Genomic DNA, 16,687 nt, shown 5'->3' with positions numbered 1-16,687 from the left:
TCCATTCATCCATTATCTGCACTGCTTATCCTCAGTAGGGCCGTGGGGGGAGTGGTGCCCATTCCAGCTATCTTCGGGCAGTGGACAGGGGACACCCTGAACTGGTTGCCAGCCAGTCTCAAAGCACACAGAGACAGACAATTAATTCGCTCATTTACACCTAGGGACAATTATGACCCGCCAATTAACCTGACAAGCATGTTTTTGGAATGTGGGAGGAAACCGCAGTGCCTGGAGAAAACCCACGCAAAATCCAATCATATTTTTGTATTTATTGTTGTATTTATCATTGTGTTTGTTTGCAGGTAAAAATCACACTGGCTGGATCTGACATGTACACCTTCAAAAACTGTGACAGATGCCAATACAGCATGTGTGTATGCAGTGAGGAGAGCAAAACCTTCTCCTGGATTGTCACTCCAACTAAACTTGGTAAAAAAAAAAAATATTTCCTTATGCGTATCACTTGCATATCACTATGCTCGTTAGCTGTGATTCTATGTGAATACATGGTTTTTACACCTTATTCATGGCAAAATTTTAGCACTTTATTGAAACTTTTAATGCCAGTTTTTCAAACTTAGAGTATCATTAGAAGAAGAAATCTGGTGAAATCATGTATTTTGCAGATCCATCTGTGATTCCAATATGCAATTTTTAATATTGTGTATGGATTTATCAAGACATATGATTTTTAGATCTTGAGTAAAGATGCGAGTGTATTTTTAGATCTGAAAAATATGTGTGTAAATATTTTTGTGTCAAATCTTTCCCCATATAGGTGTTGGGTAAAATTACGATACTATGTAGTTTACGTTTTCAGAGGCAGGAAATTCTTCCCGTTATAATTTACCACTGGGAAACTCTGCTTTTATTTTTATGTATGGTCCATACAAAATGTCCATAATTGATAAAAAATACAGTTGATAGTGATACACATTTCATAGTTGGTTTTTGAGCTGTTGTAAGGTGAAGCATGCACCTGTAATCTCGGTCGATGCTGTCCGAACTAATGTCAGCTGCCGTTAATTACGAGGGAAGAAGAAATGCAATGGGGAAGCTAAGCCACCAGAGAGTAGGGCTGTGTGTTGATAAGGTTTTAGTGATTCAGATTCCTTATCGATCCCTGCTTATCGATCCAATTCCTTATCGATTCTCTCATCATTCCCACTGTGGAAAAATAAGTGCTATGTGAATTTAGATATAGTACAAATGGTTTTATTGATATAAAAATAATTTAAAAACCTGGCTAACGTAGCTATCTAACCGTAAGCAGGCTAGTTAGGTTGTTTACCTGCTGTGGCTACACTGTCCTCGTGTTGTCGGAGCACCTCAAACACAGTGCATCCTTTCAGTTTAATGCCATATTGGCCAGCTAGGTGTTTTAGTATTTTGGTGGCATTACCCCATTTCGCCAAGATGGTTTTTTTGCATGTATGGCATACTCCTGCATCGTCTTTTTGAGTAAAATACAGCATCTCTGCAGCTGATATGATTGGCCCAGCAACGACAACAAATAGCACGTGGATCGACGTCACCTGACCCTGCATTGGGGTTCGTTCATCTGCCATGTTCCCACCACAACCCGCGGGATCGATAGTGCAACCGAAAGGGAGTTTTACTACGGATTCCAATGAATCGTTTAACTGCGGAACCAGTTCTAAATTAGAACCGGTTTTCGATGCGCAGCCCTACCAGACAGCAGTGTCAGCGTCATTTTTAAGTACGCTTGAGAAACATGGCATCAATATTAAGCGTTTACAAACACCTCACAACAAAATTCAAGTACTTTTCAAACCTTGAAACACAACATTACATTTAAAGCTTTTTTAATGAGATCTAGCACCCGCACAAACCCTGATTTATTTTTTATCATCATTGGATATTGGGTGATTTTTAAACTATACATATAATTCTTGTAATTGTTTTATTACATTGGTCATAATTCCTCGATTTCAAAACCAATCAATACTCTATTCTCGTGCAATGATACACTTCAAAATTGTGTAGAAAGTTGTGGTAAATTTCAATAAAAGCTGGACTAAACAGTGTTTATTTGTACTTAGGAAAAATGGATGTGAAGGTGAGCGCAGAGGCTCTGAGGACCAATTTGCGATGCGGCAAGGAGTTGGCTACTGTCCCGACCGTCGGCCGGATTGACACTGTGGTCCGCACCCTGCTGGTGGAGGTCAGTCCTTGTCGCATGAGACAAACTGTCAGCATACGTACTTGTCATTTCAAAGACTCTCATTTACGATGATAATTAAAATTGTTTTTTACTGTCATTGATGTCAACGGTGTGACACATTGTTAGACATGGCATCTCAATGAGGTGGAGTGGCTAGACTCAGGGAACAGGGAGGGGGGTATTTGACAATTTGCATTTTTTATTTGTAACACTATATCAAGCTTTTATCTTAGAAGGGAATAAAACCCTCTTTTTAGTTGTAGGCTTATATTTATGCTCCTCCCCTGGTTCTATTGGAATTGTTTGCTGAATTTCTTAGCTTTCTTGTCACAAATACCTTCAAATGTTTAACGCACTCATTCAAAATCTTTCATTGGGATTCCTAGTTTTACTTTCGGCTTGTGGTGTCAAGTTGTTAATTCAATTTGTTAACGTTTTGTCCTGTTTTTGTTCTTGTAGGCTGAAGGAACGCCTCAGTCAGTCAGTCATAATGCACTTCTCTGTCCTGCAGGTTTGTGTTTAAACAATTACTTAGCAAAATCTATTTTTAGCAGTTTTGGAGCTCCTGATTTTGACATTTCAACAATGTTTTTATATACTTTGTTTAAATGAGTTTTTTGTGTGAATGGTCTTATTTCTAAAGCACAATCCCCAAAACACCTGTGAACAACCACATAAGTAGTCTTTTGAAAGTCAAAATTTAGTTTCCAGTTGAACTCTATCTTTAAAGGCTTGGCGGGAGTTGATCCGATCTCTTCCAGATAAGAATGTTGAAAAAGCAATGAAAGACTCTCCTTTCATTGGTTGGAATTACGGTTTATTGGATAATCATCGCAAAGTCAACATGAGATATTATTTTTTGTGTAAACAACATGGCGACAGCACACCCGTGACCCGGGATCTCATGGCAGATAAAGGATTACGCCCCTTCAGGGGGCAGTTCGAAGTGTCCGGTAGGGGTGGGTAGTACTTAGGATTTCAGTATTGATTCAATCCAAGTAAACACAGAGTAGTATGATTAAATACTGATCCAAAACCCATTCATTTTAGCAATGTCATGATGGTTGAGTTAGCTTATAACTATGCTAACAGCAACAAATTTTAGACAACAAAAGGGTTTTCTGTTTTATGAAAGATATCTACAACAAAGTTTGGAAAATAAACATACTGCAAATATTCCCATTAGGACTGTTTCAGAACAAAAGTCAAGAGAAACAAACCAACAACAGGAGCATGGCAATGGGAATACAAACAATACAAACATGATTAAAATACCGTTCGTTGTACATTGTTTCCAAGAAAAAAGTCAGTAGTGAATCCAAGTGACATTTGGTGCACAAACAAACATGTTTTTGTTCATAAACAGTAACATGTTAACATATTTGGTTGCAACGATTCTTTAACGTGTTTATGTAAAGTTGTGTTGTAACCACAGTAGCAGACCACTTTAAAAGTCCACACCACCCTGCGCTTCTTCTTGCCTCTATGAATTTTAGTTACCGGGTCCCGGTCTATGGCTGCTAATTCATACTCCAATTCCCCTTCCCTCTGCCAGGCAGGCCGAATGCAACCAGGAAGGGAAAGGGGATATAAGTTTGCCCTTCAGTCACTCATTCAGGCATAGACTCAGTGGGTAGCAGAGGGCACTGGGCGAGAGAGAAAGGGTCAGGGGCGGGACTAGCCATGTCTGCACAGAGAATCAGTTCTTTGAAGAAATTGGTCGAGAAGCAAAGTTTTGATCCTGGTACTTGCTTGGAATAAGAAGTGTTGATATTTGCATCGATCTGCCTAACCTGTCAGGAACCAGAACTGGATCAGGACCCAAACGCGTGAGGTTCTCACACAAGCCTTTTATTCTAAGGGAAATGGGAAGTCATGCACGTTAGACAGCGGTCTGGAGTGGAAAGACAAGAAACCAGAGACCGACGACATCGATTCCAATTGCCCGAGTTGATATCGGACAGATGGGGTCGATACCAGACAGGACGGGACAGACAGACAGGATAGATAATGAAACAGGATATCGAAAATAAACAGGACAAACAAGACGGGAACGAAAACTGGAGAGAATAATAAAGAGGACACAAATAGACGGGAACGGAACTGGAAACCGATATCAAAAGGGACCAAAATAAACTGGAACAATACCGGACTGGGAATACCAACAGGAAAACAGTCAGAACCCACGTCTTGCGAGGCAGAGGTTCATTGACGGACTGACAAAGTAAGGGAGAGCGCACTGAGCTTAAAAAGACGTAAAGCCAATCTGTTAATGAGCCGCAGCTGGCGCTACACGGGCGGGACCAATTGGGCGCCATGGCAACCGTGACGTAACCCTAATGTCCAGAATTAGATGCACGTTTGCAAGGGCTGGGTGCCTTGCTTAATAGCGGCAATGTCACATGATATATATCTTAATAAAATCTTCTTGAGGGGCCCACAAACCCTGAATCATAGCGAGTACATCTATGACATTTTACACACTTTTATGTTGCCAGATGGACCAGCGGAAAAGAAAATCTCGCTTGAGTTGCCTCAGAAGTATGTGGCTGGATCTGTCAGGGCCACAGTCTCCGTACTTGGTAAAAATACCTTAATTTTTGAAAACCTTTTTTTCATAGACCCCCTCCTCTCATGAGATTATTTAACTGAAGGTGACTTGATGGGCCGAGCCATGAAAAACCTGGACAAGCTCCTGGCGATGCCATACGGATGCGGCGAGCAGAACATGTTGCTCTTTGCTCCCAACATCTTCATTCTCGACTATCTTAAGAGCACATCTCAGCTTACTGATGAGATTCTGGCTAGGGCCAAGGGCTTCCTCGAGAGTGGTGAGTTGTTTATTTTCGACTTCGAAAAAGGGCTCTAGGAAAAATACTGATCAAATAATGAATACAGATAGGCCCTTAACTTTCATCATTGGAACTGCTGGGAAAGTTAACTTTTGTACTTTACCTGCTTTTGATTTTCTTGTGACCAGAAAAACAGTTTTTAAATTCTAATTAAAGTGTCATTTTAATGGTCAATATAGAACCGTACATGCCAACTTTTTGACATTAAAAAATGAAGAAGGATCGTGGATTCGATCTTCTCCTCCGCGTGTTCGTTGAATTTCGGGTGAGGAAAATGTTGGTAAATTAAGAGGCTGGAGATGAACTGCTTCTCGAGAATTTTCAATTGGCAGAATATATTCTGCATACCACCACTGCATACCAAGTCTTCAATTGGATAATCTTAGCAGTAGTCTGTCTATGACATTTTGAAGTAAGATATCTATACCTTGTATAGGTCAACAGGAAACCGCAATTTGTGTTATCAGCCAATTCTCAAAGTTTCAGACCGTTTTTATAAGCTGTTGTAAAGGTCGACAGTAAACCGCAATTTCAGTTTTCTGCTTACATCTTGGTCTCCTGGTATCTTGACATCAGACTGAACTTTGTTATTTTGCTTAAAGTTTCTGGCATTTTTTTGAAATTGTAGTTTGCATTGAAGATATCCATTTATAATAAAAGCTGATATACTTCATGTGCAATAGGTCTACAAAAGCACACTCTATTTTTATGTGCGAAACTCTAGCTGACTCCAGATTTGATCTGTCTACTTATAGAAAAATCCTGATTAGTGGTTGTGTGTGCATGTATGTGACTTAAAAGCTCGGAAACAGCTTAATCCATTTTCGTGAAAAATGTGTACAGTTGTACATTAGGCCTTCGCCGGTGTCTTTAGCTAAGTTTGTATCAAGGTACCCTCAATACATACCGACAAAATCAATAAAGATCTGCTTTTGTATGGTCTGTTTTGGTACGATCTCTAATGCCCTCTTGTGGCCAAATTAGATACTGCAGCTTCCGAATACTGATCACTCCAAGCAGTTCAATAAAATCTTCTATCGGCCCGGCAGCGTATTAACAAAAACTAAAACAATGTGTTTATTCAAAACCAGAACTGGCAAACTTTTACCAAAACGGAAATCTAATGCAGGGTGGTTAGCGCACAGCCCCACGGTGCAGAGGTTCTGGGTTCGAGTCCAGCTACCGCAGCCCTCCGTGTGTAGTTTGCATGTTCTCCACGTGTCTGTATGGGTTTCCCCTGTGCACTCACATTCCAAAAACATGCATGTTAGGTTGGTTGGCGGGTCCAAATTGTCCCTAGGTGTGAATGAGCAATTGAATTGTCTGTGTCTGGCTGGCAACCAGTTCAGGGTGTCCCCTGCCCACTGCCCCACAGGGTTGGGTAGGGTTACTTTAACTTGATTACTTTCAATTACGTTTGGATTACTCCAATACCAAATATGCTAATAAAAAACAAAATAAACTAAATATGAATAAAATGACTACATTTTGTGCAGGCTTGGAGAGTAACAGAACACATGGAACGGCAAAAATGATGTTGGCAAGCTGTTTGGATTTATTTTCATTTTGTTTCTGTCGCATTTTATGTTAGTTTTGCCGGAGATCAAAGAGATCAAAGACAGGAGAGAAAGCTTACCACGTGTTGTGAGTCATCATTTTAGTTTTTTTTGTCTTTTATTAGCATATTTGGTATTGGAGTCATCCAAAAGTAATTGAAAGTAATCTAGTTAAATTAACCCTACCCAACCCTGCTGCCCGAAGATAACTGGGATGGACTCCCCAGCAACCCTCGTGAGGATAAGCTGGGCTGATAATGGATAGATGAATAGAAATCTAATGCCATCGTTGGAGCAGTTTTTTTTACGCACAAAGACATAGTAGACCTAGAACTTCTTGATGTTAACTCTCTTTAACATATTTATTGCATAGCCATCATAGTTGAAATATTTAGTTTTTTGGAGCAGTAGTCAGAATTTAGATGCGAAGTTTCATAACATAGGTCAACTCATTGGCATATTCCTGTTGTAAAATTTCTTTTAAATGCATTGCAGGATATCAAAGGGAGCTCTTGTACAAGCATGACGATGGCTCCTACAGCGCTTTCGGCAACAGAGACAACTCTGGCAACACCTGGTCAGTAGCAAAACTATCGGTTTGTCGTGCTTTATTGAATCAAAGAAAAACAACTGATAACAAACTTGTTTCTCATTCAAAAGATTGCAATTTTATACTGTCTGTAAACTTTTACTAGAAAGGGAACGTTAATCAAATCGACAATCTAAAAAAAACGATTTTACAAGTGTAAACAGAAATAAGCAATAACCTTTTATCAGGAGAAATGTAATTTTTTAAGTTTTTGAAAACTAATATTAATGTGAAAGAGAACGTGTTTATTATTTAATGCCTGGTCAAATATTGCACGCTGTTCCTTTAAAGAGTTGAAGTATTTCACACATTAACATGCACTGTTTTATTCTTTACTCAAATGTAAAAGAAGCCATTTTCAAATTGAATTTCAATTTTAGTACATTGTTTTCTTAACAATTTTCAGACAATTATCACATTTATTCAAACCTATCCAATTTTTATTTAGTCAGGTTTTTTTTACTTTCGTCTATTTTTTTTAACTTAATTTATTTCATATTTTTACAACACTTTGTTGTTCACAGTTTAATAATTAAAAACCCCTTCACTTTTTTTGTTCAGTAATGATCCACTTGGTTAACAGATTGTTGTTATTATTTGAAAACGTCCCTTATCCATTTTCTGACCTTATTATGTCATATTTTTTTGAATTTTTGCACTTCTTTTATTGCAAACATTCGATTCATGAAAAAAATAAAAAGAACATTTTCATATGATTTATCATTATATATAATTGATTATTTTTTCATGGTCTGATACGAGTTAAACTAATCATTTTCATGGCGCACAACGTCATTAGGTCGAATTAGAAGACAGGAAGAAGACAGGATTCGAACACACGTGATATTTGCCTTTCCTTCATTATCAAACTAAAATGTCAGTAGATTTTCGTCCAGTCTCATCTGGTAAACTCCATTATTTTTGTCTTCAAAAATGATTTTAGTCTTAGTTTTTTCTTTTTATTAAAGGGCAGATTAACATTGGATACCCAAGAATATATATCATTTAGTTTTAAGTGACACAATTAAAACTACTGTGGAGTTAACCTTTTCACTGAATTGATAGCAAGCCATAATTATAATGGCTGTGAGCCATAAGATTACCAGCTTTGAGACATGAAACTGTTTTCTGGTGGCATTTCCGTTTTTGGGCAGGATCATTGGCACATGAGAACGGAAACCCCAAAGAGTAAGACTGAGTCCAGATAAAAACAAATAATGCTGAGTCAACATAACCACCAAAATCGCTGACTCGACTTTTTGGGGGCAAATTTTTTAACATGTACTGTAGGTCAACTATTCGAAGTCTTTGTTGAACATTGTGTTGCAATTGAATGCCGTGCTAGCCTGGAAGAGGCAAATGTCTTTCTGGAAAAACTTCTGAGTAAGCAAAACTAAAAGTGCAGAGTCCGTTTTTTGGACTAGATTGCTAGTGAAAAACTGTGATCCTGGCCACACTTGATCTGGCCTCGGAGAAGTGAAATGTCTTTCTGGGAAAGAGCTGAGTCAGAAAAGAACGAAAAAACTTTTTTTTTTTGCATTTCTCACATCTAGGGTGACTGCCTGTGAAGCATTGTGGTCATTTCATAACTCCTCCCCTCTTTTCTTGGGTGGACAGATACACAAACAGAAAAACAAATATAGATAATTAGATCCCAAACAAAAACATTATCACCACCCCGCATGCGCACGGGCGGTAATACCACAATTATTTGGAGTCATCCCTCCTTAGGCCCTACATTAACAACAACTTTGATTTTTTTTTTCTCAAAAATATATGCCTGCGGTCTTCCAGGCTGACCGCCTTTGTGATGAAGTCTTTTGGCGGAGCCCGGCCCTACATCTTCGTAGATCCCAATCACATCGCAGAGGCCAAGAAGTGGTTATACTCAAATCAGGGACGTGACGGCTGCATCAGATCTGTGGGGAAACTCTTCCACAATGACATGAAGGTGATGGATACACGGATGGATGGGGTGATGAGCAGTGTTGGTAAAAACGCTTTTAAAAATAACACTGTTACATAAAAATGTTATTTTTCATTTACGGGGTAATGGAACTAATTATTTTTCCCACTGTTACAACGCCGTTATCGTTACTTACGTTTAAAGAAGGGATTGAGTTAAGGGGATTGGATAGTCACTTTATATTGTTTTATTTTTGACTTTTGTAGTGAACAAAATATTTGAAGTGCAGTTGCCGATTTCTACATGACCTGTTGTAGGAGTTTGATTTGTTTACTTCACACTACTGGGTAAACACACTTTAGATTGTTGAACCTTTTACTTTTGTGGTGTAAAAATACGACTTCAACAGTTTCTGACTAGAGATTTTGTTATGAGTAAAATAGGCTATGTCTACTTGACCAGGTTGGGAGAGTTAGATTTAATTGATTAAACTCACTTTATATTATGTATTGCTGATTGTTATTTTACAATGTTGTTTACTGTTTGTTTTGTTGCACTTCAAGTATAGGATAAATATATTACTGGTGAGGTGCAATAAATGACAAGGTTATATAACAACTTCTTTGTTCTTCTCTATTCAACTGACTCAAATTCTGCTCGGAAAATGACAAATTATTTCACGTACAACAACTTCTTTCTAAAGTAACGGAAATATTTACTTCCCCTGGCAACTAGTTACTTTTACTATGGAGTAATCACGTTAGTAGCTTAGTTACATTTTGGAAAAAGTAGTGCCTTACCATTACTAATCACTTTTACAATAAGGTGTCTAAAACTGGTGATAGGTATTAGGCCCAAGCTAGTTAAATACTGGATATTCACATTCATATGAAGTTGATCATACTTTTTGATTTTTTGTAGTGAGCTGAAGGTTAACTGATTGCACAATTTAATGTTCCTCTAGGGAGGCGTGAGTGATGACGTGTCTTTGACGGCTTACGTCGTTGCTGCCCTCTTGGAACTCAACACCCACATCAATGTGAGTCAAATTTAACTCCTTTTTTTGCAACCTACTAACCATGTTTAAACATGTAATTATTAACACTGAGTGAATGTACGAAAATGTTTTTTTTCTGAATATATTTATTAGTTATGGCACATTTTTTTAGCATCCGGTAACTGTAAATCTCACGACAGTAATCCCATGCTCTATCATCGGGTATTGTGTTCTGCATTTTCATTGGCTAAACGGCATCCCCACCCCTTTTCTTTTTGTCTACCTGCGCGTTTATTATGTTGCGGTCTGAGTTGTACACATACGTAAAACAGCTTCAACCTACATTATGTAGGCACAAATCTATTTTAAGTTTCTCTAAAAGCCATTATGTAGAAAAAAGCTTGTGACCCCCAAAAGCACCAAAAGGCTGAGGAAGATGCTTTCTATCGCCAAAGTTTGGACTTTTTCGACCCTCTAAATTTGCTCTGGAGTCATATGCCAGTATCTGAAGGTCCCTAGTGACTCACTGGTGCTTTTCAAAAATGTTTGATAATGGAAAAAATACATATTTCTGTAGGACAGGATTGGTCTCATTCTTACCTTCCTCTCTTACTGTAAAAATGACAGCCACAAATCTTTTAAGGTTTTCATTCCACTCCAATGTGTTTGGTGTTAGGATCCTGTGATCCAAAGGTGCCTGGGCTGCCTTAAAGCTGCGGCCAACCAGAAGGACAACTTGTACACCACAGCACTGATGTCCTACACTTTCACCCTGGCGAAGGATGCGCAAATGAGGAGAAAACTCATTACCTACCTGCATGAGCAATCAATGATGAAGGGTACCTCAAAACATGACTTCTTGAACTTGTTTTTGTTAAATAACTGTTAGTGTCGCACTTTTTCTGTTATTGTTTTCCGGGGTTACAGTAATCCCTTGGTATATCGCGGTTCACTTTTCATAGTATCATTACTTCATGGATCTTTATCAGGTGTTGTGTTTTACATTCTGATTGACTAACTCCGTCGTTTACTCAGGTCTCATTGAATTTCTTTACTTTGACATTCAGAGAACTGGTCAGAAATCACATAACGTCAACACCCGCCACAGACCTTTGCAATGCTCTTTCTTAATTAAATATTTGGGTTCCCCTGGTCCGCATTAGTTTTAAGCCAGTTGCTAGGCCAGAGGCCGGCGCGTTGTCCGCGCGCAGAAGCTAGGGAGATATTCAGAAAGGGCCATGCATGAGTCCAGAGTCGCCGCCAACACCTGCCACACCGACATCTGCGCATGACTGTATTATAATTGAAAAAAAATATAGGTTGTTACATTGGGTTGGTCCTTTTTGAAACGCAACCCCACAAAACAACGAGGGATGACAGTAAATGACAATCTGCTTTGTCCCTCATCAGTTAGCACAACATTGAACAGTTGTTTCTCGGCACAGACGGAACCCGCTACTGGAGCCGGAAGGCGACGCCTGGAAGTGGACTGAATTCCCTGGAGGTGGAGATGACATCCTACGTGCTTCTAGCGCTGATCTCTGGACCGACTCTGCCTGATTTTGACCTGGGCTACAGCTCCGGCATTGTACGCTGGCTGGCACAGCAGCAAAATCCCTATGGAGGCTTCTCGTCCACACAAGTATGTCAAGTGACCTGCAGAATGGGGAAAAGTTCTACCAGACTTACCAACTGTGCGGGTGTGACCCCCAGGATACTGTCGTGGCCCTTCAAGCACTAGCCAAATACGCCTCCATCACTTACAGCGTTGACGGCAGGACTCAGGTGACCGTGACATCACTGGGAGGGCAGGACAAAGTGTTTATCGTGCACCAGGGCAATCGGCTCCTGTATCAGGAAAAAAGGTTGACAGACTTACCTGGAGAATACACTGTTAAAGCCCAGGGACAGAGCTGTGTTCTGGCACAGGTATGACAAAGTTTGCCATACAAATCAATCATTACATCGTTTAGCGTGTGATTATCACCTTTCTTATAATACAGTTTGAACATTTTCTGTATACTTCCAATCTGATGTATTTGTGAGTGGCAAGTGTCATTAGGTCCTGTCTCTTTGCAGATCTCAATGCATTACAACATACCCCCTCCTGCCGACTTTTCTGTCTTCAACATCTCCGCCAAGACCATCTCAAAGTGTGACCCCAACAAGTCGTCACTTACTCTCACCTTTAATGCCAAGTACGTCTGTGTCAGATAGTTCTTCAAGCACTTGAGACGAAATGAGCCACAACTTATTTATGTTATGGCCCATTTGGTGCATCAAGTGTTTGATCAGATATATCAGGAACCCACTTTTGGTGGAGCAGAAGCATAATGCAGAAACACAGATTAGATCAATCAAGAATGTTTATTACTCGGGCAGGGTTCATTCTAGAAAAAATTGGCAGCAAGCAACAGTATCTAAAACGCCAGAAGATAGGTAATACAGAAGACCCAAGCAATAAAGGAGATGATTTATCAGGCGGTACTTGTGATCTGGAAGGGCAGGCAAAGGTTCGGTATAATGGAATAATACTTGCGACGTGACAAGTAGGTCAAAGGACCAAGCACAGAGCCAAGCAGACAGAGTGTTTCAATTGAAAGGGTGTGCCATGAAAGGAAGGAAAACCTCAGGAAATTAAAGACAAACCAGGATTAAGGTTCAATTTAGAACCTGGAAGTGACTAAATGATGATTGGGGTGGATGAGAGAGAGAGAGAGAGAGAGAGAGAGAGAGAGAGAGAGAGAGAGAGAGAGAGAGAGAGAGAGAGATAGAGAGAGAGAGAGAGAGAGAGAGAGAGAGAGAGAGAGAGAGAGAGAGAGACAGAGAGAGACAGACAGACAGACAGACAGACAGAGACACACACAGAGAGACACAGAGACACACAGAGAGAAACACAGACACAGAGAGAGAGACACAGAGACACACAGAGAGAGACACAGAGACACACAGAGAGAGACACAGAGAGAGAGAGAGAGAGAGAGAGAGAGAGAGAGAGACACACACAGAGAGAGAGAGAGACACAGAGAGAGAGAGAGAGACACAGAGAGAGTGAGAGAGAGAGAGGTCTTAGTGCAGGATTTGTGACAAAGTGGAATTGTTTGTAACCTGATATTTTCATGCAGATTTTTTATTAACTGTTCACATAAGCACATTCGGAAATACAATAATATAATTAATATGGGCCTAATGTGCACATTTTTGGCTGCAATTTCCGAAGCGGAATATAGGTTTAGGAATAATCATAGCCCAATAGATACCTTTTTCAAAGGCCCTAAAGTAATTTGACGATTGACTCAGAGGGCTGTAACGGACTCAGAAAGCAATTTAGAAGACTGGCTGGCACTGACTGTTGTCCACTCAAGACAACAATGACAAATGATTGTCATATACTCTCCACAGTAGAGAAAAATCTACATCAACTGGAGAGACTACTCTTTAAGAAATGGGTTTATCTGTCACTAAATGGAAGTGAATACACAAGAACACTCATATTTTGGGTGCAGTACCCAATTACAGCACCATCTGGTGGTCAATTGTTACAGACTGTTAGCAGATTACATCTGTATAATAACATTGAGGGCCAGTTTGGGTAATGCTTTTGGGATTGTTTCATTCCCATAATGATGTAGAATTGATTTTGTTTGCAGGTACCAGGGCAGGAGAGCAGAAACTAACATGGTCATCATCAACGTTAAACTTCTGTCTGGACATATCTTGGCAAAAAGCTCTCTGGAGGCTGTGAGTTCAACATTTACTAGGCACTTAAATCATGCCCATTGTTATGGTTTGAAATCCTCTGATGGTAGTTTACTGTATGATGTGATATAGTTGAACAGCGACCCCTCAATAAAGCGTTTGGAAATCGATGAAGGCTACATCAACTTCTACTTGGATGGGGTATGAATTTTGTATCTATAATCAAAACGTTTTTTGGGTCTAACTTTTTTAAGCAGCTGTATCTGCAAAACATGTCTTCACAATTAACATGTTTACAAAATTCAAAGTCATTGCCGAGTAAAACTGCTACCCAAATATGTTATTTCGTGCCATGACAGCTCCAGAATTGTCTGGTATTGGTCACAAGCGTGAAGTTTCAGGGAAAATCAATTCGACCTCCTCAGAACTTTTGAAATATGCTCCACCCTGTTCAACCTCGAGATTATTTCTGCACTTTTTTGCTGTTCTTGAACAAAACATTCTATAACAGGATCTGTGACCATTTGCAATGATTTGAATTTCCATGACAACTTTCTGATGACACTCTGTGACACACTCTGGCCACTTGCTCCGCAGCTGGGAGCATGACCGAGAAAAATCTGGTGGAAAATAACACATTTCAAAATGTAATTACCTATCTATTAAGAAATAATACATGCAGATTTATACACTCTGACATTCAGTATACACAATGGCAACGTCGAATGGAACATAGACATAGACTATTGACTTCAGTGACATGTTCTTTGGGTTTACAGTTGAAGAAATCTGAGCAAGCTACTTACAGCTTGAAGTTGGAGCAGGAAGTGTCCGTCATGAACTTGAAAGCAGCTGTGATCAAAGTCTATGACTACTACCAGCCAAGTAAAGTCTTATGCTAAATTGTTCCCCTATCTGCTATATTTCATCGATGTAAATCCAAATTGCTGCAGCTTCCAAACTTTAACATCATCTTTCATTTATTTGCAGCTGATGTGGCCGTGACAGCATACACATCTCCTTGTGCAAAGAGTAAGTCATATAGATCTGTTTTTTTGTATGAAAAAGTGGAAATGGTTTTACTGTTACAGGCCTTTACAACAGTTTTCATGTTGTGACCCATAGGAGACACTGTTGTTAGACCTGGAGGTCTGCAAGGGCTGAGGGCCGTATGAAAACAACACAGCTAACCTCAAAGGGTCCATTCTTTTTATTATTTGTGAGATATATAGATCCCTATTATTTGATAAATATTTTGTGACAATGTAACTTTTGTTTTGCAGGCGATGATAGAAATACTGAGGAACTACCCACGTTCATTAAGAAGATTCTTCCAACTTTGAAGTCTTTCTGTTTGCTTTACTACTTTGATTTTAAGAAAACCCTGTAATTGTGAATGATGCTCTTTTTTTCAAATTTTTCTTAAAAAAAAAAAAAAAAATCCATACATTTATGAGTCTGCCTAATCTCTGCACTGGAAATCTTACTGAAGCCAGGAAAAGAAGACTGATTATTTGGATGGCAAATGTCTTTAGAATAGAATATGCCTTTATTGTCATTGTTACAACATGGGATATGCTGTGACAACAAAATTGGACGTTTAACATGAAATGAAATGAAAATGAAATGATGAAATGATGAAATGATCTGCATTTATATAGCGCTTTTCAAGTCAATGACTTCCCAAAGCGCTTTACATTGTGCTTCACATTTCCCAATAGCGGCTGTGATCTATGCAGCCATGTAAGGCGCTAACCTGCTTATTGGGGGTAATTGGGGGTTCAATGTCTTACCCAAGGACACTTCGACATGTAACACGGACAAGCCGGGATTCGAACTGGGATCCCTTAATCCTAAAACGATCGCTCTACCTCCTGAGCCACTGCCGCCCCATGAAGAATGACACGTTTTTGAAAACAACAAACAAAAAAAAACAAAAAAAGGGGGGGGATATGTTTATGGTGATTCAGGGCACAATTTAGGGCAATCTAGGTAAAAGGACATTGTGTATTATTAAGGGCCGCCTAGTGGTAAAAACATCTTCATTCATTAAAAAAACAACAATTGATCTAAATAATAAGCAAAAAGCGGCATGGTGTGTCATGATTTGTCAACTGCCCTCACACGGTATATTTTGTTTCTTTGGCTGTAGAACATCAACGGCGGCAAGTGCCTCTTGGCATACCTGACTTTGTTTTAATCAGTACGTTGTTTTGCTCTCCCCGAGTACGTTGCGTAACGTGTTTTGGGAATCATGTCACCATTCAACTTAGAATAGAATAGAATAGAATAGAATAGAATAGAATAGAATAGAATAGAATAGAATAGAATAGAATAGAATATACTTTTATTGTCATTGTTACAAAATGGGTTAACATATTGTGACAACAAAATTGGGCATGACACTCCAGTTTCACACATTCACAGTGAAGTAAAAAACCCAAGAAGATAAAGGAACAGAGAAGATAAGGTTATAAAACAATGAGGATAAGGTTATAGTTATAATTTACACAAAATTTACCCAAGAAATGTCGGCATATAGGATGTTACATACAGTTTGGTATCGTAGGGTTTGTGCATTATGCATTCGGTGCAAAAATAGACATCATAGTGCAAAAAATGGTCAACATATGCATTTGGTGCCAAAATAGTCATCATAGTGAACCCACACCGGCGAGAAGCCTTTTTCCTGCTCAGTTTGTGGTCAAAGATTCACCGGAAGTGGGAGCTTAAAAAAATCACATTAGAACCCACACTGGCAAAAAGCCTTTTTCCTGCTCAGTTTGCGGTCAGAGATTCACTAACAGTGGGTCCTTAAAAAGTCACACTAGAACCCACACTGGCGAGAAGCCTTTTTCTTGTTCAGTTTGCGGTCAAAAATTCGCCCAAAATGGACACTT

The 16,687-nt window shown here is 39.3% G+C and overlaps 1 protein-coding gene across 1 annotated transcript in view; it reads left to right on the top strand.

Moving 5' to 3' along the window:
• LOC148358595 (alpha-2-macroglobulin-like protein 1) overlaps positions 1-15,170 on the top strand; it is a 29,129-nt gene extending 13,959 nt beyond the window's left edge. The window contains exons 20-37 of the mRNA XM_088346331.1: positions 306-432; positions 2,067-2,188; positions 2,648-2,699; positions 4,687-4,770; positions 4,843-5,019; positions 7,092-7,173; positions 8,980-9,136; positions 10,056-10,130; positions 10,765-10,927; positions 11,534-11,730; positions 11,802-12,017; positions 12,168-12,286; positions 13,739-13,829; positions 13,920-13,988; positions 14,567-14,672; positions 14,778-14,819; positions 14,913-14,986; positions 15,071-15,170. Coding sequence (XP_088202457.1) covers positions 306-432; positions 2,067-2,188; positions 2,648-2,699; positions 4,687-4,770; positions 4,843-5,019; positions 7,092-7,173; positions 8,980-9,136; positions 10,056-10,130; positions 10,765-10,927; positions 11,534-11,730; positions 11,802-12,017; positions 12,168-12,286; positions 13,739-13,829; positions 13,920-13,988; positions 14,567-14,672; positions 14,778-14,819; positions 14,913-14,962 — 1,929 coding nt within the window. The 3' untranslated portion in view covers positions 14,963-14,986; positions 15,071-15,170. The remainder of the gene's footprint in view (positions 1-305; positions 433-2,066; positions 2,189-2,647; positions 2,700-4,686; positions 4,771-4,842; positions 5,020-7,091; positions 7,174-8,979; positions 9,137-10,055; positions 10,131-10,764; positions 10,928-11,533; positions 11,731-11,801; positions 12,018-12,167; positions 12,287-13,738; positions 13,830-13,919; positions 13,989-14,566; positions 14,673-14,777; positions 14,820-14,912; positions 14,987-15,070) is intronic.
• Positions 15,171-16,687: the final 1,517 nt, after the last annotated feature.

The sequence above is a fragment of the Urocampus carinirostris genome, chromosome 10 (assembly GCF_059441175.1).
Source record: "Urocampus carinirostris isolate Australia breed hairy pipefish chromosome 10, RoL_Ucar_1.0, whole genome shotgun sequence".
NCBI lineage: Eukaryota > Metazoa > Chordata > Actinopteri > Syngnathiformes > Syngnathidae > Urocampus > Urocampus carinirostris.
Note: the sequence above shows the minus strand (reverse complement) of the source record. Positions and strands in the feature narration are given on the sequence as shown.